The 25,676-nt window shown below is 42.9% G+C and overlaps 1 protein-coding gene across 8 annotated transcripts in view; it reads right to left on the bottom strand.

Annotated features, from left to right (window-relative positions):
• USP54 (ubiquitin specific peptidase 54) overlaps positions 1-25,676 on the bottom strand; it is a 1,650,598-nt gene that overhangs the window by 523,437 nt on the left and 1,101,485 nt on the right. For 7 of the 8 annotated variants that reach the window (XM_085603496.1, XM_085603495.1, XM_085603489.1 and 4 more), the window contains one exon: positions 9,459-9,578. The exons of the other annotated variant lie outside the window; for it this stretch is intronic. In XM_085603496.1, the coding sequence (XP_085459622.1) occupies positions 9,459-9,578 (120 nt within the window). The remainder of the gene's footprint in view (positions 1-9,458; positions 9,579-25,676) is intronic. 8 annotated transcript variants of the gene reach the window in all.

Raw genomic sequence — 25,676 nt, forward strand, 5'->3', positions numbered from 1 at the left:
ATCCTCACTTGCCCGCCTTGCTCCAGGAAGCCCCGCAATCAGATAGGGACTGGCTGAACACGGCCCCTTTTTCACAAGATGAAAACCCCGACTGGCCCCCTTCCAAACCCAGGAGGTCCCGCAATCAGAAAAGAAAGGAAAAAGGGAAAAACGTCTACGCCCTTCCGGCGACCCCAATAGAAAATCCGTGGGAACATAGTCGTCAGTTCCATACGGTCCAACAGGAAGATCCGGTGCTACAGGAAGCCTGGAATAAAGCCCTGCCACAGGAAGACCCGTCCCAAGTATGTCCTTATTTCTTTGTCAGGAATGGGCTTCTTTATCGGAAGGCAGACCCCAATAGTAACCCCCAGCTATTGATCCCTTCCCTTTTTCGAGATAAGGTCCTATATTTAGCGCACAGTCATCTTTTAGGGGGGCATTTCGGGGAAGAAAAAACGGAACAGTTGATAACCCGACAGTTTTACTGGCCAGGGATTTACAAACAAGTAAAGAGGTATTGTCGGGAGTGCCCGGTGTGTCAAAAAAATAGCAGGTACTGCCCACCCCGAGCTCCCTTACAACCACTACCCATTCTCGATGAGCCTTTCTGTAGGGTGGGTATGGACATCATTGGTCCCCTCTTGCCTTCCCGAAGCGGGTGTCGGTATGTGCTGGTTCTCGTCGATTATGCTACAAGGTTTCCCGAGGCCATCGCACTACGACACCCGAACGCCACAGCCATAGCAAAAGCAATGATTACAGTGTTCTCCCGGGTGGGATTCCCAAAAGAGGTCCTTACGGATCAAGGGACCCCGTTTATGTCTAAAGTCATGAAACAGGTGTGTACCCAGTTAGGGATCAAGCAAATTAGAACGGCGGCCTACCACCCCCAAACGGACGGGTTGGTGGAGCGTTACAATGCCACTTTGAAAACCACCCTAAAGAAACCCCTCGACCTAGAAACCAAACGGTGGGAAGACCTGTTACCCCTGGCGTTGTATGCCATTCGCTGCCACACCCAAAAGAGCACGGGGTTCTCCCCCTTTGAATTATTATATGGACATCAACCCCGATCCTTGTTGGATATGGTCCGGGAGGCCTGGGAAACAGAACCTAATGCTAGTACACCCCTGATTGACTACGCCTCAAACCTGAGAACCCATCTGGCACAGATCCGTACTATTGTTCGGAACAATATGGAGAAAGCCCAAGAGGCCCAAAAAGCTCAATACAACAAAAAAAACGAAGGATAGATCCTTCAATGTAGGCGACGCCGTACTTCTGATGATGACCTCTTCCGATCACAAGTTATTGGGTCAGTGGCAGGGACCCTATGTGATCCTAGAAAAAGTAACCCCCGTCACCTATAAAATTGAATTGGACAAACAAAGAGGTACCTCCCAGGTGTATCACGTAAATCTTTTAACTAAATGGGAGGGACCCCTTCCTGTTTTAACCACCGTAGAAAACCCCCAAAACCCTTTATACTGCCAGTGTATAGACGGGGAGTTGCCTGGCGATATCGCCGCCGCACTGATAAAGACCCTCTTACCGTTACAGGACGTGTTTTCCAACATCCCGGGAAAGACCACTGTGGTGGAACACGCCCTCAAAACTGCTCCGGGGAAAGTAGTACGCCTAAGGCCATATCGTATTCCTGAGGCTCGCAGACAGGTCATACGCAATGAAGTACAGCAAATGTTGCAAATGGGTGTTATCGAACCCTTGGTAAGCGAATGGAATTCGCCAATCGTACTCGTACTGAAACCCGATGGGTCGGTGCGTTTTTGCATTGACTTTAGGGAAGTCAATAAAGTGTCTGAATTTGACACCTACCCCTTACCCCGGGTGGACGAAATGGTAGAGAGGCTTGGAAGAGCAAAGTATGTCAGTACCCTTGACTTATGCAAAGGGTACTGGCAAATCCCATTGCGACAACAAGACCGAGAGAAAACTGCGTTTTCTACTCCCGATGGCCTGTATCAGTTTGTTATGTTACCTTTTGGGTTACATGGAGCCCCAGCCACATTTCAGCGGGTCATGAATCTCATTCTATGGCCTCACGAAGAATATGCCGGGGCATACATTGATGACATCATAGTATACAGCGAGACCTGGGAACAACATTTATCACATCTATATGCAGTGGTCCAGACATTGGGTAAACATGGGTTTAAAATCAATCCGGCGAAAAGCCACTTAGCTGCCCAAACCGTACAATATCTGGGTTACCTACTAGGAGAAGGCATGATTAGGCCCCAAGATAAAAAACGGACAGCCATTTCCCAAGTACCTTTTCCTCACTCTGCTAAAGCCCTTAGAGCGTTCCTGGGTTTACTAGGTTATTATAGGAGGTTTATACCTCGGTTCTCCCACATAGCAGCCCCTCTCACCGACCTCCTACGAAAATCAGTGAAAACAGAAGCCAGATTGAAGGATCCCAGCCCCGATGTAATACAATCCTTCAACGCCTTGAAAGCATCCCTGACCTCAGACACGGTGTTAGCCAGTCCAGACTTCTCTTTGCCATTTATACTCCAGACCGATGCCTCGGATCAGGGTCTGGGGGCTGTGTTATCCCAGAAGAACGACCAAGGGGAAGAAAAACCTATCCTGTACCTTAGCAGGAAACTATACCCCCGAGAACGGAACTATGCCGTTATAGAAAAAGAAGCCCTAGCCATCAAATGGGCGATTGACTCCCTAAAATATTATCTCGAAGGCCGAGAATTCACGCTTTACACTGACCATGCCCCTTGGCATGGTTAGCCCGAAATAAAGGGAACAATGAAAGAATATTACGGTGGTTTCTGTCCTTACAACCGTATAGATTTCACACCCAGCATAGGAAAGGTAGTGAACAAACCAATGTGGACTTTCTCTCCCGTTATCCCTGTCACCCACCCTCTAGAAAGACAGCAAGGGAAAAGGGATGTGAGAGGACCTCGGACCATATCTTGCCCGCGACCCTTCCCCGCTCCTACCTGTAGGCCGCAACCGGGGAGACCGGCCTCGAACGATCCCATGGACAGCAAACACCATTGCGGAGGCTGGCCCCACCCCATAAACTACAGTCCCCTACAGGTCCTGGCGCAGACAGGAATGACCCGGAAGGGGGAGGGACTAAACCCGGATGTGCTTCTTCACTACAGGAGAAAAGAAGCATCGCAACTGACGACGGACGCACTGGTGCCGGAGAGAAGAGAGAGAGAGAGAGAGGAAGCAGCGACATTGGAACAGGGAGGAGACCGAAGAGGAGAAGAAGAAGAAGCACAGCGTGACGAGGAGAAGTACCGGAGGAGGACGGAACCGGAGCAGAGAAAGGCCAGAGCGACGGGGCGGAGTCCAGAAGCAGAGGACGCCGACGAGGCCCCGGACGAAGCGTGGTACGAGGAGTGGTGGACCCCACAGGAGGAGGCTGGAGAGCGGCCGCAACCAGGAAGTGTTGCGGCGGGGCCGGTGAGTGGCTAAAACCACGGGATAACGGGAGCGGGAAGCGGGTGGTAGACAAGGGGAGGGGTTGCCTACGGGGTCACCGAGGGTTGCTTTACTTTTGGTGGTGGTACAGTGGTGCTATTCAGAGCGTCCTGGTTTTCTTTTCTATTTCCCCCCCCTGCCTTCACTGTTACAGAGAGACACACCCTCCCCAAAAGGGCCCTCGACATCCTTGATCGGGCCCTTTCCGACTCCCTACCTCGATTAGACTTGGGGGCTGTATCTAAAGAAACGTCCATACCCTGAGGAACACGGGTGCGGTGACGGGTCTGTCAGTTCCTTCCATATAGACAGGACATATCCCTGACGGTCTCTCATTTTCTTTCCTTGTCTCTCTTATGAGCCTCCCTGGGGAATCCACTGCGACAGACACCGGGTCAGCGACCAAAGGAAGAGACCGCCCCAAACCAGAAGAAGAGGACGAGATCGTGAAAGCAAGCCAAGAACCCCGGGACTCTGATCCAACCCCATATCCCCCAACTAAAACAAATAAAACCTAGCCACTGGCTCACTACATTTGGCCTCCGCGTCTGTATATCCGGCCTGCTCTCCCACAGGATGCCACAGAACCCATGTTATCACAGTCGGTGTGTGTTTGTGCTCTGCTCTGGGATGAGCTGTGGAAATCGCACCCCCTGTGTTGATCCAGATGGCATTATTACCCTCCATGCAGATTTGTGATGGACCCCATCTGCTACCTAAGTCTCGACATAACCGCACAGCAAACTGTCAGTCTAGTGACCAGATTAGATTTATCAGAGGTAGGAACTGAAAAACTGTGAACAATAAGGAACAGCGTAGATTAGCTCAAGGCTTTGTCAATAGGTATACTGAAAATCCAGCTTGAATCCTGCCCCTATGAATCAAAGATAGCCAGCCATGATTTAATCTAACCAGAATATTTTCTCACAGATGCGTGTATTCATTAACTAAGACCGAAGCCAGGACACAGATGGAGTATGAAAACACAAGAAATCCGTTTTGCCAGATCCACCTCTGTGCCTATCAGTCTAAAATCAAGGGGGGCATGCATCTGCTGAATACCTAGCCACCTCTGTTTCTTGCCAAGCTTTATCCTGTTGTGTATTCTAGTTGAAGCCTGATTACATAAATGCTTCAATACATATTACTATGAAAACTTGTGGTCACTGAGTTTTAGGAGTTGCACGAGCTCACATTTCATATTTTAGACACACATTTTACCCACGTCTATCCAATCTGTTCCTGCAGCGATTATGAGAGACTAAAGTCTTTTGAGGATAGTGTTGTTCTCACCTTCAAAGCCAGCGATGTGAAGCTCCAGAGTATACAAATGCTTGATTACAATAACAAATAAAAAGATTCTGAGATGGAAGGCCAGTCGCCTTTATACGAAAAACCAGGAAGAAGCTGGAGTGGCAGAGACAGGAAGAGAAAAAAAGCTCTGCGATCACCAGCGTGCCAGATACCGCATATAATATGTATTAACACAACTGGATTTATCCACAGCCTGCCTGAGAAATCGAAATATGCAAATTCATGGTCAGCTAGACAAGACCACCACAATCTGTCAAACAATCATTACAATAAAAAAAAGGATAGGAAAGAAATGTTTAATGCCGTGGAGGAATGACCGAGCATGAAGGCATCTCAAACCTAGCCAACATTTAGCACCTACTATGTCAGAGAATCTGAGAAAGGCCCACAAGACCAAAGAGGTAAGTCTGTGTCAAGTAGCTAATGTATTATTTTCTTAGCTAGTGATTGTATTTTAATAATCTTCTGGCCTAATGTGTAAGTAATATTAATTGTCTGCTCTAAGAGATGATACACTTCTGCACAAAAAGTAGTATATTAATGTAACCTATAAACATTATCGAAACCAATCAATCTATCAAACTTCTTTATTCGGTTTCATGTTACATAAAACAATAAAATCACAATGTAAAAACCATGATAAAAATGGTTTGGTACAGTGGGTACAATCTCAGGAACAAACCTGTACAAATTCATAATTCATCTTATATGTACAAATTACATCTAAGGAGCCGAACACCAATTATATTAAGATAAATCTGATAAAAACAGAACATAAAAGTCGATAGCTAGATCCACGACCTGTTAGCTATACAAGTGCATGAAAGCACAAATAGTTATAAGGGGCGGGCCAGCTAATCACAACTCGCCCTAAGTTTAATTGCAGATTTTAGAAAACTTAAAACATAAAATACAGTATTACCCATCAGCATCTAGTGAAATATAAATGGGGGACAAACTTGTTTAAAGTTGGCCTGTTTCAGGATAGTAATTAGGTATGTTTTTCTTGGGGTATCATAAAAGGGACAAACCATGGTAAAATGTAGCATTTCCTGCGGAGATGTTCCATCGCTGCTGCAGGGCGGGAAAGTTTGCCCTCTGTTTGAGCCCCTTGGATAAGCGAGAAGTAAATAAAACAGATCAAACTGAAACCTGGTCAGAAGGAATCTATTGTAAGAGTTCACTAACCCAAGTAAATATGGCTCAGCCATCTCTGTGGACCTTAACATAACAAATTCATAAACACTTGGCTTCATGAGCTCCCTCTCCTCCCTTAATATGGTCTGGTGCATGCTAAAAGCCGTCTTCAGAAAGGGTATATCAACTTTTTGGATTCCCTCGGGTTGGAGAAGAGGTCTCCTCTTCCCAGATGTGTTAGGTTTCTTTTAATATAATTCAGCTATGGTATCCTTAGTACTTGTTCCAGGGCCAGGCAATCTTTATGGATTTCCTTATTTAGCGAGTCCCCCGCCTTAACTCATGTTTTTAACCAAAGTGACAGCAGGCGAAAGGCTACCTGGTCTGTGATATAGGGCAGTCCTAGCTCTTCATGGGCAATAAAAGAGGGGATACCCTAAGGAACCGACAGCAGGCGTCTCATGAAATTGTTTTCCGATACTTGGATGTCCTTTACTTCGCCATATCCCAAAATTTCACTTCCATAGAGTACTTTTGACAAACACTTTGCCCTGTAGAGCTCCAGAAGAGCCTCCACCGGTCTTTTACACAGTCTCACAGCAAAATTAAAAATTGCAGCAGATTCCCTGTAAGGACATTTCTCTTATGGGTAAGTTGTGGGCCCCAGTTCAATTTATCATCCAAGAGTACCCCCAGGTAGGAAAAGGCATATGTTTTAGGAATCAAGGTAGGCCCTACCTTAAAGGTGTAAGATCTACTAGGCCGCGTCCCCAGTTGCATGATATATGATTTGGAGTTGTTAACTTCTAGGTCCAGGTCTCCCATAAACTGGGCGAACGTAGATAAAATGGTGTGTAGACCCCTCTCTGTCCTAGACATCAGGACGGCGTTGTCTGCGTACAGCAGAACCTGGAGACCTCGCTGTCCGATCAGGGGATAATCAGTCTAGTCTCCAGGAGGATTTTCCCCAGATTGTAAATGTAGAGATTAATGAGAAACGGTGCCAGAATACAGCCTTGGCGGACACCACCCCTAACGGGGAATGAACGAGATACGCTCATGCTCGACGAATATCACACTACTGCCTTGGTGTCCCATGAAGGTCGAATAGGAAGGAGACCAACTTGCTGTCTACCCCTAAGGCTAAAAGGATCTGCCATAATTTGCCCCTGTTTACACAATCGAATGCGGATGACAGATCCATAAAAGCCAAGAAGATAGTACACCTACGTGCAACAGTATATTTACTGGTTATAAGTAATAGGTTCAAAGATTGTTCAATTGTCGAACGGCCGTGGCGGAACCCATATTGAGCGACCAATGTTGTGGTCTGTAGCCCAGGTCGATATCCAGTAATATCCTGCCAACCACTTTTACCACTGAATCTAACAGGGAGATGGGTCTATAGCACACAGTGCTATCCCTAATCCCCTTTTTGAAAAGTGCGACAATGGTGGAAGTAGCTCATGATGACAGGGTGCGGACTCTCGAGCTGCATTAATTACAGAAGTAAGTACTGGGGCCCAAAGTGCCACATCCAACAAATAAAGATCAAGGGGGATTCCATCGGGGCCCAGGGCCTTACTGCATGACAGACCAATAAAACCATGCCTTACTACTTCTTCCAGTACTACTAGTTTTTTTTTTTAGTACCGACAAGATTAAGTAAGGGCGACAGGGCCAGGTCTCCCTTGAACATGACCTCAAAGTGACTGACCCCATCATTTTCCGTGATACGTGCTTCTAGGACATTAGCAGCCTCTTCTCCCAAGATGGGACTATTTATAATGCTCCAGAACGTGGCACTGCACCTATAGGTTGTTGCTTCCACAAGGTTGCCCCATGCTTCTTCTTTCAGGGCCGCCCTGCGATTACTAAGCGCTAGTTTGTACTGCTTTCTATGGATTTTAAGTAACGCAGCGTTCTTCGGGGAGGCATGGAGAGCTAATTTCAGCCTCCTAGCAGCGAGCGAGCATTCTGAGTTAAACCATCTAAACCGCCTCTCCCACTGAGCTCCCTGGGATGGGACAGTCAATAGTTTAGCGACAGTGCCTGAAATTAGTTCAAAGGCACAGATGATTGACTCATCTGTCTCTACCTTCTCGTTCTGACAGATCTCAAATTCCTTCTGGCACGTCTCCAATAGGGACCTGCAAAGAAAATCTGGAGAGATGTGCCCCATCTAAGGCGTCTCCCTCCATCTGTAGCACATAAAACCCCTCTTCCTGTGATCTGTCGGTCAAAAGAGGGCCAAATGCCTTTGATACACAGGGGATTATGATCACTGTAACTGCTGGCTGTTATTGAAAACTCTGAGAGCAGGTAATACAGGGGGGTAGAGATTACAATAAAATCAATAATCGAGGATTCCCGACCGTACCCTTAAAAGTTGGAATGAGGTAACACCTAGACGGGGTCAATTTCCCGATTGTTAATTGCAGGTCCTGCTCACAAACCAAAGCATTTAACTTCTCCCCCTGCCTGCCTTGAACAAAATGCACACCGTCTACACGAGGGCAAGAGGGCTCCTCGCTAACCCCTGAGCGCTCCTGCCTTACTGCTGCACATAGGTGTGTGTTAAAGTCCCCATCAGAACTACGATACCAGGCTTGCGAGGCAGAGTCATATCATTCGTTACAAATGAGCACAAGCGAGTGACGTTACACACCTCGGGGAGAAGGGATGTGGCAAAATTCAAAAGCGTTAGGCTGTGATACCCTGAGGAGAAGGAGAACGCCTGGAGACACGGATTATCCGTGTTCAATACCACAAAATCACCTCGTAAACTAAGAGACACATAGACTGCAATACCCCCTTTTGAACACCCCGCCCTTGAGGGAGTTGCAGGGATGTTAAAAAGCTTGAAGCCCTCCAAAAAGTAAGTATTGTCAATAGTCCATGTCTCTTGAAAACAGATAATGTCGTATTTTTTTATGAAAGCAAGCCACTCCGGATCCATAAACTGAGTTGCCAAACCGGCTATGTTCCAAGAGATGATGTTAAAAGAGTTGTTACCCTTCAGGTGGCTGCAGTGGTTCACCTAGGTTAGGAAGATCCTTTGCATTATTTAAACAACGAGAAATGCTATCCAATTTATAAGGCTATCAAAAGCCATTCGGCAACAGGTTTGTAAACACTTTCATTCTGCTCTGATTTTACCTTATTTAGATTTTATTTAGAGCTACTGTAGAGAGATAAGTGATCATCCACTCATACTAAATTACACTAAAATTAGTAAAATGGACCGACAATAAATTAATCAACTTTGGGCAAAACAAACAAATTACGGGCACATTGTTCAAGCTGTATTACAATAAAACAAATCACTGTGTTTAGCTGGAGTGGCGCCCATTAAAAACTGAGATACATATATCAGAATTAAAATAAATTACCTATTTTTGTTAAAGTTCTCATGCATAGTAAATTGGTATTGTGCTTCCAAACAATACTATTTACAAACGATTCTCTTCAATGTGTCAATTGGGTAGATTATGACAGATTATTGTAATCAACCACAAGAAATCAAATCAGGCTTTGAAGTTACTTACATATAGCTTCGTTACAAAGAGACAAAGCCGTAACGCAATCTCCCTTCTGCTCCAGATGAAGTGACTGCTCGAAGAGACCATCAGCTTCCTGCATGGATCGCTCAAAAGAGTCACTCCTTCCTGCATCAGCCAACAGTGCACGTTTTTATCAATACTTTTTGCATGCCATAACAGAGGTGCAACAAGTCGATAGATCAGCATTCATAAAAATACCAATTTAACAAAACTGATGAATTAAATGCCACGTGGCATCACAGACCAACTAAGGTCTACAGTCTGTGAACATAGTGGCAGACAAGGCATAGATAATGTAAACTCTTTCATTTGTAACAAACTACACAGATTAATAAACTTTGAGGCAATTCACCCCACCGGAGATTTTACGGAGCAACCAGGCACATCACAGAGTCTCTTAAACAGCTCTTTTAACTACCTCTAATGGGAAAGTGACACTGGAGCTCTCACGTTTTGACAACAAGCTACAAACAGGCACCGCCAAATCCAAAAGGTCTGGCTTTGTGCTAACAAAAGAAATCCAGATCTGATAGCTTTGCCAAAGCCTATTCCCGTATTACTTTGTTTCTGTAATAAGTGGAACAATAGTTTGCCTATTTTAATTAGCACTGAAAAGAGCATGCGTATATGTATGGGTGCTTATTTAACTTATTCAATTTCTTCTTTTCATAAAGTGCAACTGAAATGGAGTATGTAGTCAGCGTCTGTACAAAGGTAACAGAGGAGTTGGGTTAACCCCTGAGAAACAACCAAAAAGTTATCACGACGTCAGAAACTCAAAAAAATGAAAATTACTACCAGAGGTTTAACTGGGCCGGTACTCACCAGTGCTGAATACCGGCACTTCTTAGTTTCATTACAGCACCGTGACGTCTCTACTGTCGAGGAGAGTACTGGTACTCATCGAAGGGTCGGTTCACTGGCTGTGAGTGCTGGTGAGCACGAGTGGAACCTGACTCTGGCAGCCAAGGCGCACTTTCTGTAGCCCTGAGTTGAGCACCAGCTGAGCTAGCCAGCACGGCACATTTGCATAATGTCAGGGTGCTCACCATCATGCTGTGTTTGACAGAGCAGAGTTCATCAGACCCTGTACTGTCAATCACATCCACACTATTATGTGCATTTGTGCAAACACAGGAATCAAGGCAGCCGGCTGACTGCGCCAATTAAGAAAGCCATTGTCGTGTTCCCCGGACCCCACAGACCACGCAGGACTCGCCGGAGCTTTCAGGTATCTTTTATTTATTCTCTGTCGTCACACTAGTGGACCCTGACCTCTTGCCCCGAGGTCCTGCCTAGCAATGCCCTTTGTTCCCGTTGCCCCCTCCCCTCACCGGAACTGGTGTCCAGTGTCCCCTGCCCTCTGCCCTTGCGTCCCAGGGTCCTAGTGCCCCTGGTCTGGGCATGACAGCCATGGTAGGTAAAGAGTTTAAAATGGCTTTAATCATACCTGAGTCTTTTGTGTGCCTGCTTATGTCTGTGAGTTTGTCTGCATGTGTAGGCCTGTTTTTTTAGTCAGGGAAAAGCGTGAGAAAGGTGGGGAGAATCAAGACACTCAGGTAGTATTTTAAAGGAAATGCGTGGTGCTTTGTGTGTGCTTGTCTGCTCGACGACAAAGGTTCATGAATAACGTAAAAAGGAAGGTTGGTGAGTGATTGAGTAAAAGGAAAGATGGGTGTGAGAGTGAAAGGCTGGATGGATGAGTGCGGGAAATGGTGGAACTTTAGATGGATGGATGAATCAATGAAAGTGTGGATGAGAGAAAGAATAGATGGAAGAGTGAGTGAAAGAGAGGATGGATGGATAAAAGGGTGGATGGGTGGATAAGTGAAAGAATGGATAGATGAATAAAAGGGAGGAAGGATGGATGAAAGGGTGGATGGATGCGGTGAAAGGGTGGATGGAGAGGAGTGAAAGGGTTGATGGATTAGCAAAAGGTTTGATGGATGAGTGAAAGGGTGGCTAAAGAGATGGATGAGTGAAAGGATGGATGGATAGATTTGGAAATGGATGGATAAGTTTGGAGATGGAAGGGTGGACAGACGGAATGGTGAAAAAATTAATAATGAATGAAAGACTGAATAGATGACAAAATGTATGGTTTAAATAGTGGACATCAGCAGATAAATGGTAGGATGAAAGGATGAATGGTAGATCGATGGAAGAGACAAGACATCTCTTCTTGGGAGGGTCATGATGAGATGCTTAGTTTGCCTGGTGCCAAAGGAGCTTTGGTTCGAAGTGGGGGTATTTTCATTTTCTGACTACTCACGTGCTCAAAAATATATACTATTGTGCCAAAAAACAGCAATTAACAAAATGGCATAAACCCCTTTGGTGCGTCTGACGGCCGGGAGCCGTCCAACACTACAGTGGCTCCTGTACGTTGGACGGGTCCAGGCCGTCTGCTCACATGACACAGGAAATCCCTCTGGTGCGGGTTTCAGAGGGATTTCCTTCAGTCCAAAACAGCCTCGGGAGCTGGGGACTATTATCTGTTGCACCATCACAACTTTTCTACCACCCAGCGTTCCCCTCAGTCTCCAGAGTAAAATGATACCTCACTTGTGTTGATGGGCCAAAAGCCTGCCACTAAGAAGTGCCAAAAAAGTAGATATTGAGGGGATAGCACAACGAGCTCAAAGCACTATATTTTTTTATATACATGCTACGCTAGCTCTGTATTGGACACCCACACAAGTGAGGTATCATTTTTATTGGGAGACCAAGGGGAAGGCTGGGTGGTAGAAAATGTGTGCCAGCGCTGTGATCCCACACAGAAATGTGAGAAAAATTTGATTTTTGTTTTAGCTAAATTTGAGATTTGCAGGGGATTCTGGGTAGGAAAACATTGGGAGATCCACACAAGCTTCACCTCCCTGGACTCCCCCAGGTGTCTAGTTTTCAGAACTGTCTGGATGTGGTTGTTTCTCTAGATGGCAGCCATGCACAGGACCAAAAACGCAGGTGAGCCCCTTACAAAACAAGGTCATTTTGTAAAAGATAAGTTTGATGTCTCCGCAATACGTTTTGGGCCCTTGCCTGTTGCGGGAACTTAGCCCACCCACACAAGTGAGGTACCATTTTTATCTGGAGACCTAGGGGAACATTGGTAGGTAGGAAATTTGTGTCAGCCCGGTTATCCCACAAATTTCCCACACAGAAATGAGAGGTAAATGTGATTGTTTAGCTAAATTTGAGGTTTGCAGGGGATTCTGGGTAGGAAAATGTTGAGAGAGCCATGCAAGCCACACTTCCCTGGACTCCTCTGGGTGTCTAGTTTTCAGAAATGTCTGGGTTACGTAGGTTTCGCTAGATGGCCGCCGTGCCCTGGACCAAAATAGCAGGTGACTCCCTCGAGAGTTTTGTGATTGATAAATTTGAAGTGTCCACAGTAGGTTTTGGAGTGTTACTTGTGTGGGTAGGCCTAGTGCCTACAACAGGAGAGGTACCATTTTTTATTGGAATACTTAGGGGAATGCTGGGTGGGAGCAAGTTTGTGGCTCCCTGCAGATACCAGAACTTTCCATCACAGAAAATTGAGGAAAATGTGGTTTTTAACAAAGTTTGATATTTGCAAGAGATTCTATGTAGCAGAACATGGTGAGAGCCACACGTCACCCCATTCTGAATTCCCCTGGGTGTCTAGTTTAAAAAAATGTACAGGCTTGCTAGGTTTCCCTAGGTGCCGGCTGAGCTAGGGTCTAAAATCCACAGCTAGGCACATTGCGAAAAAAGGGTAAGTTTTCGCTTGGAACATTGATGTGCCCACATTGCATTCTGGTCTGTTTCCTGTCGTTGGCACTAGGCCTACCCACACACTGTTTTTATTGGGAGACTAAGGGAAACACAGAAATGCAGAACAAGTGTTATTACCAATTTACTTTCTATGTATTTTTGCCTTTCCAAATGTAAGACAATGTGTAAAAAATAAGTCATTTTTTAAATGTCCTCTAATTCACATGCTAGTATGGGTACCCACAATTTGGGAGATGTGCAAATAACTACTGCTTTTAAACTCTATATTTTGTTCCTATTTCGGAAATACATAGGTGTCCTTGATACCTATTTTTCACTCTTTATATTTTCCAAAATGAATTGCTATAAATCCGGTACACAATGAAAAACCATTGCAAGACAGCTCAGTTATTGGCTCTGGGTACCTCGGGTTCTTAGGGAACCTACACGTCCTACATATCACCACAACCAGAAGGGCCCAGCGGATGTAACGTTATATTGCTTTAAAGAATATTCCATATTTAGAAGAAGTTACAGGTGAAAACATTGGCACAAATAGCTGTTTTTTCAACTCAATTTCAATATTTGTTATTTCAATTGTTAGTTTCTATAGGAAAACTTTGAAGGATCTACCCAAATGACCCTTTGCTGAATTCGAAATATTGTCTACTTTTCAGAAATGTATAGCTTTCTGGGATCCATTATTGGTTTAATACCCATTTCTACCACAAACTGGAAGAGGGTTGAATGCACACAAAATTGGAAAAAATAGGCTATGTCCCAGTAAAATGGCACAACTGTGTAGAAAATGTTGGTTTTCTGACAAACGTCTGCCTGTTCCTGAAAACTGGAAAGATGGTGATTTTAGTACCGTACACCCTTTGGTGATACCATTTGCAGGGAAAAAAACAGACCTTTCTTCTTCAGCATTTGTTCGCCAAAAAACAAAATGTAGCTGTATTTTGGCTAATTTCTCAGTCCCTTCCAAGGGAATCCACAAACCCTGGGTACCTTTAGAATCCTCAGGATGTTGGAAGAAAAGGACAAAAATTTGATGTGAATACCTTATGTGGACCAAAAAGCTACAGCGCAAACTACCCCAATTAGCCAGAAAAAAGTTTAGCACGAGAGGTGGGGGCGGAGGCCTAGCAGCGAGGGTGTGAAGCAGGTGCAACTATTACAAAACAAGAAAATGTCAACATATCATCGCATTTGGCTTTCAGTTTGTGTAATGAGTTAACATGTTTTGTTTATATCAACACATTTATCATTTCCTTTGGTATGTGCTGCAACCATTATAGAAGTGATTAAGTATCATCATGTCTTGCCCTTAACCCTGCCCACTTGCCACACCTCTAGCTCATTTTAATGAGTACCTGCACTTATTTTTTTCCTATTTAAAGACCAGATGACAGCTGATAAAAACCAGTATCAACGTGGTGTAGTAAAGGACGAAAACATCATAAAAGAAAACCATCAAATTAAATGCCCCAGGGGAATAAGAGAAGAAACAATGGATGCAGACGTTTTAGGGTGTAGGAAAGTATGAGAAATATAAGAGAAATATATAGATTAGGAAATTATTAAAAAAGGGTGGCCTCAAGCAGATAGGATTCAAAGGTTTAGGTGGAGACAGGTCAGCTTTAAAGTTGGATGCCAAGTTAAAGAGAGATGAACATGTGGGAGAATAAGTCTATGGAGTTGAAGGGGAATGGGTCTAAAGGGAGACCTAGGTGGAGAGATAATAAGCAGGATGTCAACCAATGAGGGAACTATAAGTGATCGGGCTCAAAAAGCAAAATTCTAAGGATTACTTGAGGAGGAAGGTTCAAGGTAGACTGGGAGAGTGTTGAAAGGGACCGTGTTAGGAAGAGGATGAGCTGGAGGTCAGTGAAATGAATTACGTTTCTTGGATTTTACACAAGTGCTGTTAAGCTATTTCAGACATTTGGGGAGGGTGTTACAGCATCACAGCCTAAATGATGGTGAATTCCTGATGGCGGAGGCTGCACCAGACAACTGTGGGCAGTTTAGTAGAAGCTTATTTTTTTATATTTCAAACTAAGCTTGTCCATACTCCTCAAGGTGCCGATGACACCTATCTGCATAAAGGCATGTAAGTTCAAGTCTAGGTATGTGAGTGCATTTTGCATGTGTGGCTATCAATGTGTTGTTTTAATGCTTTTATGTCCGTAAATGGGTATGTTTTGTTTATGCGTCCCTACACCTATGTATCTGTGCGCTGCTGTGGATTGTGTCTCTGAGAAGGGAAGACAGTCACATCTTATATAAACTAAATGTAGAAATGGCTGTAAATTAACTGCATTAATTTTGATATGTCAGCATTTCACAAATGAAAATATGCATAATTACAAAAGCATTTAGGAAATATTTGTAATTGTAATTTTAGTTATATAGCGCTTACTACCCCTGACAAGGCGTCAAAGCGCTTTTCTGTGAGTAGCACGCTGCTCTGGGACCCAAGTTAGATTAGCATAAGGAAATGTAAGGTAATAATTGGAGCAGTGGACATGTGAGTCTGTTAGTTGGATTGAATACGATAAAGGAGGGATAGAGGCGGGAAATGTCTAAAAAGGGTTAGTTGGGAGATGATACATGTAAAATGAGGTTTGGGATGAGTCAAAGGAGGAATATAGGAGTGAAGAGTCTAGAAAGGGTTATTTGGGAGATCATAGTAGTAGAATTAGGTTTGGAATGAGTGGGGGGCTAGAGGATATATTGTAAAGAGGTACAGGCTGAAAAATAGAGCAGCAAATTGGAGAGAGGTGATATTTTTAAATCTGTAGTGGAAGTAAAGTAATAAATATATAAACTCAGGAGAAGACTTTTAATGACCGATAGTCTTGGCAGTGGTCTGTAAGGCTATAATGATGTGCTTTAGCGAGAGTGCATTTCACTCTCATGCATGTTGAAAGAAAAAGATCATGTATTCAGAACCTGGAACACTTTTGTATGAAGATGTGTGATGAGGCTTAAGCACCTTCTGCAACCAGAGGAGATGCAGTGATTGGAAAACAAATGAACCCAAAAGAACATATTTTAGCAAGATTAACCATTCCCAAACAGCCACTAAGTGCTAATGCAATAGAGCAGGCACTAATGCTAGCCAACTCACTGGTACTTATTTCACTCCTCTCTTGCGGATGAAAATCTTGCTGCTGTGTTCGAGCTGATTTGGATCTCTGACTTGCAGCTTAAATACAGATCTCTGCAGCAGGAGGTCAACCGACCGACCTTTCTTAACAGCTCCATGAATTACGTGTCAATGTAAAATACATTCACACCGCATGCATACCGTATATAGAAACACCACGTTTGCCTAATGAAGGGGACGTTTGAGCAGCATAAAAAGTTGACAAAATCACAAGAGATGGGTCGACTAGAAATGATTGATTCATCAAGAAAATGGCGCCTGACATGTTTTTTTCAAACTGCAGCAGAAGTAGTAGTTCTTCTAAGGCCAACATGTTGCTACAGGTTTTTAGTGATAAAAAGTATTTTGAACAAAAACTGGAGGATTCTCAATGTCAACATAGAGGAGGGTTAATTACAAAAGGCCACTGTAGCCTATTGGAGGAATCCTAATCGTAAGGATAAACTAGTACATAGCAGAAGTCAATCATAGTGCAGCAATGGACAAACAACAATAGATAGGCTCCCCCCATTAAAGGCAATCATAGATGTGGCCACTGTCACGCATGCAATTCTGCCATTACAACCTTACAGTGGAATTATGGCGGGAAATCAGGGCAATTGAAAAATATGACCAATTGCAGAAGCTGGGATATATTGGAGAGACAGGAAGAGAGTTCTGTATTAGATACTCGGAGCACAAATCTGCAAGTAGAACACAGAATTACAGTTAGACACTGCTTAGATTTCAAACACAGAGAAGAGGACCTGAAATGGCTCATCTTTGAATGAGTCAGTCATAAACCAGGCACTGGCAAGGAGAAAATTCGGAAGGAAAGAGAATCTTTCTGGATTTTCACTTTGGACACAGTCCGGAGAGGACTAAACTAAGAAATTACATGGATAGTGACATGATGAGGAACCTTGGTACTCATAGGTACTCGATGCAGTAGCAAAATGCCAGGGTTGACAACATCATTTCAATGCGGGACACTTCTATATCAGTTAGAAACCACCCCAAGTTGGCACCTACCATCCTCACATAAGTGATGAGCGGTATCATGATATACAGTGTGATGTCTCATGTATTTTAGAATCGTCGCCATTCGAATTATTTCAACGTTGGATATTTCTGTAGTAGTTAACAACTACTCCAAGATGGCGTTTACCATCTTTATACATGCGACGAGCGGTATCACGCTGCTTAGCTTGAATATTCATGTATTTTAGAATTTTCGCTATTGAAAAGAGATTCATTCCAATATGGAAATTATCTGTGGCATCTAAAATTTATGACTTTCCTTATATTAAATATATTGGAAAAAGGTCAGTTCCAATATGGCGCCCATATTGGGAACTTATCTGAGGCCTTTCAAACATATGCCTTTTCATATATCAAATCAAACCATCGTAGATGGTGGACATCGGACCACATAATCTGTTTCTTTGTATCATGACAGAAAATATAGACCCCCCCTAAGCATTATAGGTACAACAGTGAGGGAATACAGGGTACAATTTTTTTAAACTTCGAAACCATTCAAAAATGGTGCCTACCATCGCTATGTATGTGACGTATGTCATCACGCTACCCAGTGGAGGACTTTCACCACGTGTAAACCATCTGTCAGCAGTCCTGGACCGTATAAATGGGGAATCACAGCTATATCCAAATTGCTGCCATTTGTGTAATGTGAGACAGGCTGCCAAGCTTACGTTCAAAGAATAAGAGAAAATAAGGTAAAGCACAGGCGGTTTGTTACCCGTATTTGAAGAGCCATCGTAACAATGATGGCATAGTTTGCTAATTACATTGAGGGCTGTTGTAGACACATCTGAAGGTTTCCCCTTTATTTAAGAGGTTTCTGTTTCACTTCGCAGATCTTTGGACAAACGAATAGCTAAGACTAAAAAGAAAAGATCAATGGACACGCAGTTAGCATTTCCACACAATTGGTAGATGGGACCTACAATTGGCGCTATACGATACAAACAGTCCGTACGGCGGCTATTTTTACACATATTCTGATTTACTGCCCTTTTTGGCACTTTAGAGACAGGACACACAGGTATAAAACACATAGGAGGCAGTTCTACCCATATCGAGTGTGGCTCCTCATTAGCCTTACTGTACCCCAAACTATAATCGATGAGACTCATACAATAAGGGGAAGACAGATTGCTGAGACCACAGGAAGGTACTATGAGCTATAGATTAAGCAATAGCACTAACAACAACTAAGACAACCTGGATGTTACAGACTTACTGAATTGTGGTATGATGTCTGTGGCAACTTTTTGCGGACATACTGCTTGTTTGTGAGTTGGAGGCTTAGCAGGAAGTACAAGGAAACAGAGGAGATGCGAGATTAGAATCTCCACCTTAAATACTTTGAGGACCATCTCGCACAGTATAGCTTGGGTATATATTATATGTTGAATGCATACATAGCTATACCATATAACTCCTTTCCATCTCATTTAGTTCGATATATGTCCTCTCGGGCCCTCCATGTAAATAAATTGCTATACCCAGACTAATAGTGGGATACGACAGAGTGACAGATGGAGGTTGACTCTCTACAGACTGTTGGCAAATTGGGTAAGAGTAGTACATATAGTAAATTTCCAGTACATTGAGATAACTGCAGAACTTTGTAGTATAACTCATATCGACCTTTGTTATTTGAATAGAATGTTATACCACAGTATTGACTGCATTACAAGGAGGCGTGATTACTTCCAACGAGCACTGGCTCAGTCTAGTTAATAATACATCCGGTATAGAAACAGAGAAGCATAGAGGATTTCCTCTCTTTCCGAGGTGCAATATAATAATATTATACTCTTCTTTGCTTTCTTGGATTTTAAAGCTCAATTTGCACTTTCCCAGATCATACTCACTTTGTTTGGGAATAACTGGTATTTCTTTGCTTGTACTTTTGGTGGTTGATCTATTCGTTTGCACTTCAGCCTCTGATAATTATTCAAAAATCACACGGTGGCATGATACAGCATGACCCCAGTTCTAGAGCATGTATAGAACATACGTAATTGTTGAGCACTTTTTAGACTCTTATGTCTGTCTACATCAATGGATTGGGTGCAAGTATACAAAATTATTTTTAATGGCTTATGCCAATCTAATGCAGTGTTTTGTTTTGGACAGTCCCCTGCCAGACATATGAGATATTGTTTTCCTCCTTTTGAAATGTATAGATAACCCAGGCCCACTATATGAGACTCTGCTCTGTTAACTATTTGGTCCTGATGAAGGTGGTTGTAAAGTCTACCCACCGAATCGTGCGTTGACCATAGTTGCTCTAATGGGAAATCCATTCTAAGACAACACATAAGTGAAAGGAATTCAAACTTATCAAATCATAATACAGGGCTAAGTGTGTATGTCCATATCAATAACAGGACTTCCGTGTGCAATGGTATTGTTTTGTGTATGTGTGTTAGGGTATGTGTGATTGTTTGCCTGAGGAGAGTGATTGTAAGATGAGTTTGCATGGGGTGATTGGTTAATTTTTTGTGTATTAAATCATTTACTTCTGTATGATAAATTTATTTTGTAATATATGCTATTGATAAAATGATACTTTTTGTCTGTGCATTTATCTTTTGTTAATGACCAATCTTTTCATTATATATGAATTGTACTATATCGGTTATAATCTGCCATAAATTAATTGATGTATACTAAAACTATTAAAAAAAATTGTAAACCCAAAAATAGAGAAAAAGTATTTCATATGTACAAAAAACTATAAATAAATTGGATATATTTTTTGAATAATCAGTCATGTCCGATATTTGGGTTGGGGCCTAGGTTAACATTTGAGCCCACAGGAGGCCGCATATATAGAAATATAGGTCTGACAAGAGTTTTCCTTTATAGTGACACGTGTAAACCAAGCAACAGAGAAAAATCAGCTTTAATAACTCTGGATCTTATTTTAGCATCCGGACAATAAATATGCATCTGTTTAGCAAATGCGTTTAAAGGGTTAAAAAAAAAATATCCTAATATTTCGGGAGTTACCATGGGCCCTGAAGGAAGGCTGAAAGATACTTGGTTTATTCTTAACGGTTCAAAGTAGTAAAGCGGGTTCTTTGGCTTTGTAATGCGAACCCCGCTTAACATTTCTATCGACATGGGGTCGATTAGGAAGTGAAAACTTGCAAGTGAAGCACAAATAGTGAAGAGCAACAGAGCACACTGGGATCTAACATGACCCAGATAATAATGTAGGGCAAGTTTTGATATAAGGTTTCTAAGGGGCGTAATATTTTAATAGGAAATGCGATTTTACCTCAAACAACCACCTTTTCGTACTTGGGAATTTTATTTGATGGTGATGGCAATTGGAGAAGTTCAGTAAAATCGAGTAGGATGCAGTTTTATAGTTCAATTATGGGCCTGTGCAACTTCTCAAGGAAATTGTGCCGCAAACACCCTAAAGTAATGTTGAACATTTATAATGCCAAATGTAAGTCAATTGCAATGTATGGTTCCGAGTTGTGGGGGCATGTAAATGTGGACTCATTACAGCTGTTAGAAAATTCGTTTTTCAAAAATCTCCTTGGGCTCCCAATTAGCTGCTCTAATTTCATGTGTCATACGGAATTGGGAACAATTTATCTAGCAGATCTGATAAGGGTACAGCCAGTTCTTCTCTGGCATAAACTATGTAAATTGGACCGTATGGGTTTTAATCGTGCGATTGTACAGGACTGCTGTGGCTCTGGTTACGCCTTGAAAGTCCCATGGTTAAAATATATTAAGAGTTTTATGTCTGCTATCAGCCACCTCGAATTTTATGATAATCCTGAAACCTTGCGGTATATTACGAGAAAATCATTAAAGAGAGAATGTCTATTCATCCTAGAGGAAACAAGATTGATGCTGGAACTGGTCAAACCAACTGTACAGCATAACCAAATGGTTCTGACCAGCTTCTAGATGCAACCGTATTTAACCAGTGTTTTTAACGCTCAACACAGGTTTGTTCTGATGCGCTTCAGGTTAGATATTTTTCACCGTCTGATTAGCTTCCCTAATATTAATAATTGGTCCCGTCAATTAACATGTTGTCCCTGTGACAAGAAGTCTAATCAATCGACCATCCATGTACTGTTTTTCTGTAAATTTTATACCGATTAAAGGATCATTTTTATTGAGCCTTTATTTAAATCCTTAAATTTTAGACAATGTAGACCGGCGTATTTATTTCTACAAATGTCTTCCAAAATTGTTCACATGTGTGTTTTTAGCAAGATTCTTGAGGGCGGTTATTGCCAGAAGGAAGACATTAACTGACGTATGTTAAACTGTGTTTGCTTTTACTGTACTCGCTTTTAACTTTTGATGCAATTTTAACCGTACTGTACTGTATACTTTTATGATGCTCTATCTGAATCGAATAAAGGTGATTTGATTTGATTTGATATATGGAAAAGTTCACAACGGACAAGAGCATCTGCAGGATCCAGGAATCTGAGTGTCTGGGCTGGAATTTAGATTGGAAAATAGAGTAAAAGAACGGCGTCTGAAAGCAGAAAAGATAACAACACAAAGGATAAGTCAAGGAAAAGGAAAAACATAAAGTCGGTCTAGTACTGGTGGAAAAAAGACTTATGAGGCAGTCTTAAATATCCTGAAATAGACTGGAAAATTGATAAGGGAAAAAAAGAGTCTGTGCAATATGCCACTTTATTGCAATCAGTGGGCAAAGTGCAGCATTGACATTCGAAACTGGTTTAGGGTAAGAAATTCTGAATGAGAAATTCTATTGTGGCCACTAAACACTTCGACAGAGTCAAACAAAACAACAGCTATGGAAGGTTATGGGAGGTTGTAACCAAAGTCCTTAAGCTTTCCTGTCAATAATATTTCTACTAGGTAGACCATGCATCCCTAACACCATCTGAAATTAAATATTTTAGGAAAGTATGGGCGCGGCAGGGAGGCGACAAGAGAATTGGTGATGGGAAAGAACTGCAATCGATTCAGCGGCTGGATTGTTTCCTTTGTACGCGCAGTACCCACCCTCTGGTACTACTTTGTGTCCTTCTCACAAATGCAAAATTTGCACGGAGAAGATGTTAGCAATCAGAAAGGCAATGGGCTGATACCGAAAGGTGGCTGACCACTGAATGTGGTAATTCCTGAATGTAACTCACAGAACCAAAAGCTGAAGGGGACTGACTTGAAGCCCCTCTTTGTATAATGCATGCTGTTTGTTGTGTTGAAGTGAGATCTGTTACGCCAATAACACTGTTAATAGCCAGATCTAAAAATGAATATGCAATAAGTACTCGTTATTTAGAGGCACATCAACATGAGTTGTACAGCACTTGGTGATAACAGCCTACATGATTGATTACTAGCGAACAATAAAAAATATAACTAGGTTTTTATAATCTTTTATAAGAAAGTTGTCTCACGAGTGGTCAATTTGCACGTGGAAGGAAGCTGGTATAAGTAACCAGTCAATAGAATGTGATTGTCTGGACAATAAGGCATGAAAAAACCACAAAAAGCATTGCTAATATTCAATTCAAGTGTTTTTTCCTACTGTGCCAATTGTAAGTCAAGCACAGCTTTGATTGATGAAGATTGTAGACATGAATCCTGAATGACCTTTACAGCAAATGGTCTGCTTTTGCCCACACAGTTGTTGATTCGGCGGATCAGCCCTCCTGGGGTCAGGAGAAGCCCGTTCCTATTCCGCCCTGCTTGTGGAACTCCTCTGGACAGGGAGACACTGGTCACCATTTGCACATGGAATGTGCGCACATTACTGGAAAACATCTCCGCCTAGAGACCAGAGAGAAGATCAGCTCTTGTCACCAGAGAGCACACATGCTACACCATTGAAATTACAGACCTTAGCGAAAGTCTCCCTGCAAATGAAGGACAGCTGTCAGAATCAGGTGGCGGCTATACATTCTTCTGGAGTGGCTGCAGGAGTGTTGAGGACGTGAATCTGGAGTTGGCTTCACAAACAAAAATGAACTTGTTTGAAAACCTGTCAGCCTCCCCAAGGGTGTCATTGACCGACTCATGAGAATGCAGCTCCCACTTCAAAATGGGAGACAAGCCACTTTGATCAGCTCATACGCTCCCACAATGACCAACCCAAAGGATGTGAAGGAGAAATTCTACGAACAATTAGATGCCCTGCTATTGTCTGCTTGGCTATTTTAACACAAGAGACAGATGCCATGCTGCAGCCTGGGAAGGAGTCATTAGGAGAAATGGAGTAGACAAGTGTAACAGCAATGGCCTCCTACTGCTGAAAACCTGTGCAGCACATAACAGTCTGATCACCAACATGATCTTTCATCTCCCTACACGCAATAGGCCTTCGTGGCTGCATCCCCGCTCCAAGCACTGACATCTGACCATGTCATCCAGGGGCTTAGCTTCAGAGGGGGTGTTTGGGGTGTTACACCCCCTAATAAATGTATTAGTTAGTAAATAGTTGGGTACAGGAGCTTTCAGTCCGGTATGGTATTTTTTTAAAAGGTTTTATTTAGCGCTGGCTCCACCCGGGGGTATCAGAGCGCTTTACATTGGAATGACAATAGTACATGGAATACAAAACAGTGGTATCCAAATGAAGCATTCAGACATGGTGGACAAAGAGAACACATTGAGTAATATATCTTGAATCAATAAAAAGTGCAAAGAAGTGGCTATTTACGAATAGAGTAATCACAAATTATTAAAAGGTATAAAGGAGGTAGACTCATTATTTTGTGAAGAATTAGGGGTTGGTGTAGAGAGAAAAAGGGGGGAGGGGCAGTGTTCAAAAAGGGGTGGAAGGGGGAAGAAAAAGGTGAAGAAGGGTCGGGAAAGGGGTGAATAGTTTGAGGTCGACACAAGCGGGGTGAAGAGAGGGGGGGGAGGCAAGGGTTTCAAAAGGAAGGGAGAGTGTAGCAATTATGGTAATAGAAGGATTAAGGACCCCAGTATTTATTGAGGAGGTGCATTTTAAGGTCTTTTTTGAAACTGGCGCATAAAGGGTTGAGTTGTAGATCTTTAGGGAGGGCATTCCAGATGCTGGGAACTTTACCAGAGAAGGAGCGAGATTGTGCGGCTTTCTTTTTTAACAGAGGGGGGATGAGGAGGAGAGAGTTGGTGCTTCTCATCAGTCGGGTACTGCCCGCTTTATTGTTTTTTCTTTGAGAGGTAAAGCGGGGTCTTTTGATGAAGGGTTTTGTACGTAATGCAGGCTATTTTATAGGAGGATCTGCCTTCGATAGGAAGCCATTTAAGGGTTTTAAGTGCAGGTGAGATGTGGTCAGAGTGCTTGCAGTCAGTTGTAAGCCTGGCCGCTAGGTTGAGAACAGATTTGATGGGGGCAAGGTGAACTTTGGGAGATCCAGAGAGTAGGGCATTGCCATAGTCAATTTTAGAGAGGACTAATGATTGGATAACAGATTTGAAATCTTCCACTGAAATGAAAGGTTTGATTTATTTGAGATGTTGGAGCATGAAAAGTGCTCCTTTTGCCGAGTTTTTTTAATGGGAATTGAGTGTTAACTTACTATCAGTGGTAATGCCAAGGGATTTTACTGATTCAGATAAGGAGAGTGAAGAGTTTAGGGCACTAAGGTCGGTGATCCATGTTTGGATGAGGAGTGGGTTGCTTTTAGGAGAGAAGAGAATAATCTCTGTTTTGTTTGGATTGAGTTTGAGATGGTTGGAGTAGAGTAGAACCAGGTATGTATATTAGCAAGGGCGGGTTAAGGTGTAGGACATCTGAGTGAGATTTGATTTTATAGTACAGTTGGGTATCATCGGCATACAGGTGATAGTTAATACCAACTTGTTTAAGTATGAGGGTAAGGGGTTCCATTAATAGGTTGAAGGGAGCAGGAGAGAGGATAGATACTTGGGGGACACCGAGGGAGACAGGAGTGGGGCTAGAGAGGCAGCTTTGGATTTTGATTTGCTGGGTTCTGTGTTGGAAATAGGAGGTGAACCAGTTGAGGACAGTTCCATTTAGGCCGAAACTAAATTTAAGTGTATTGAGTAAGGTTGAATAGTTAACTGTATTGAATGCCGCAGAGAGATCTAGCAGAATGAGTAGGCAGGACTCGCCATTATCCAGGTCATGGTGGATGTCATCAACTATATTTAGCAATGCAGTTACAGTGCTGCATCCTTTACGGAAGCCGGATTGTAGGGGGTCGAGTAGGTTGTAAGTGTCAATGTGTTCATCCAATTGAAGAAGGGCACATTTTTCAAGGGTTTTTGAAAGAATGGGGAGGTTTGAGATGGGGCGGAGGATATTA

This window comes from Triturus cristatus, chromosome 1_2 (assembly GCF_964204655.1).
Source record: "Triturus cristatus chromosome 1_2, aTriCri1.1, whole genome shotgun sequence".
Taxonomy (NCBI): domain Eukaryota; kingdom Metazoa; phylum Chordata; class Amphibia; order Caudata; family Salamandridae; genus Triturus; species Triturus cristatus.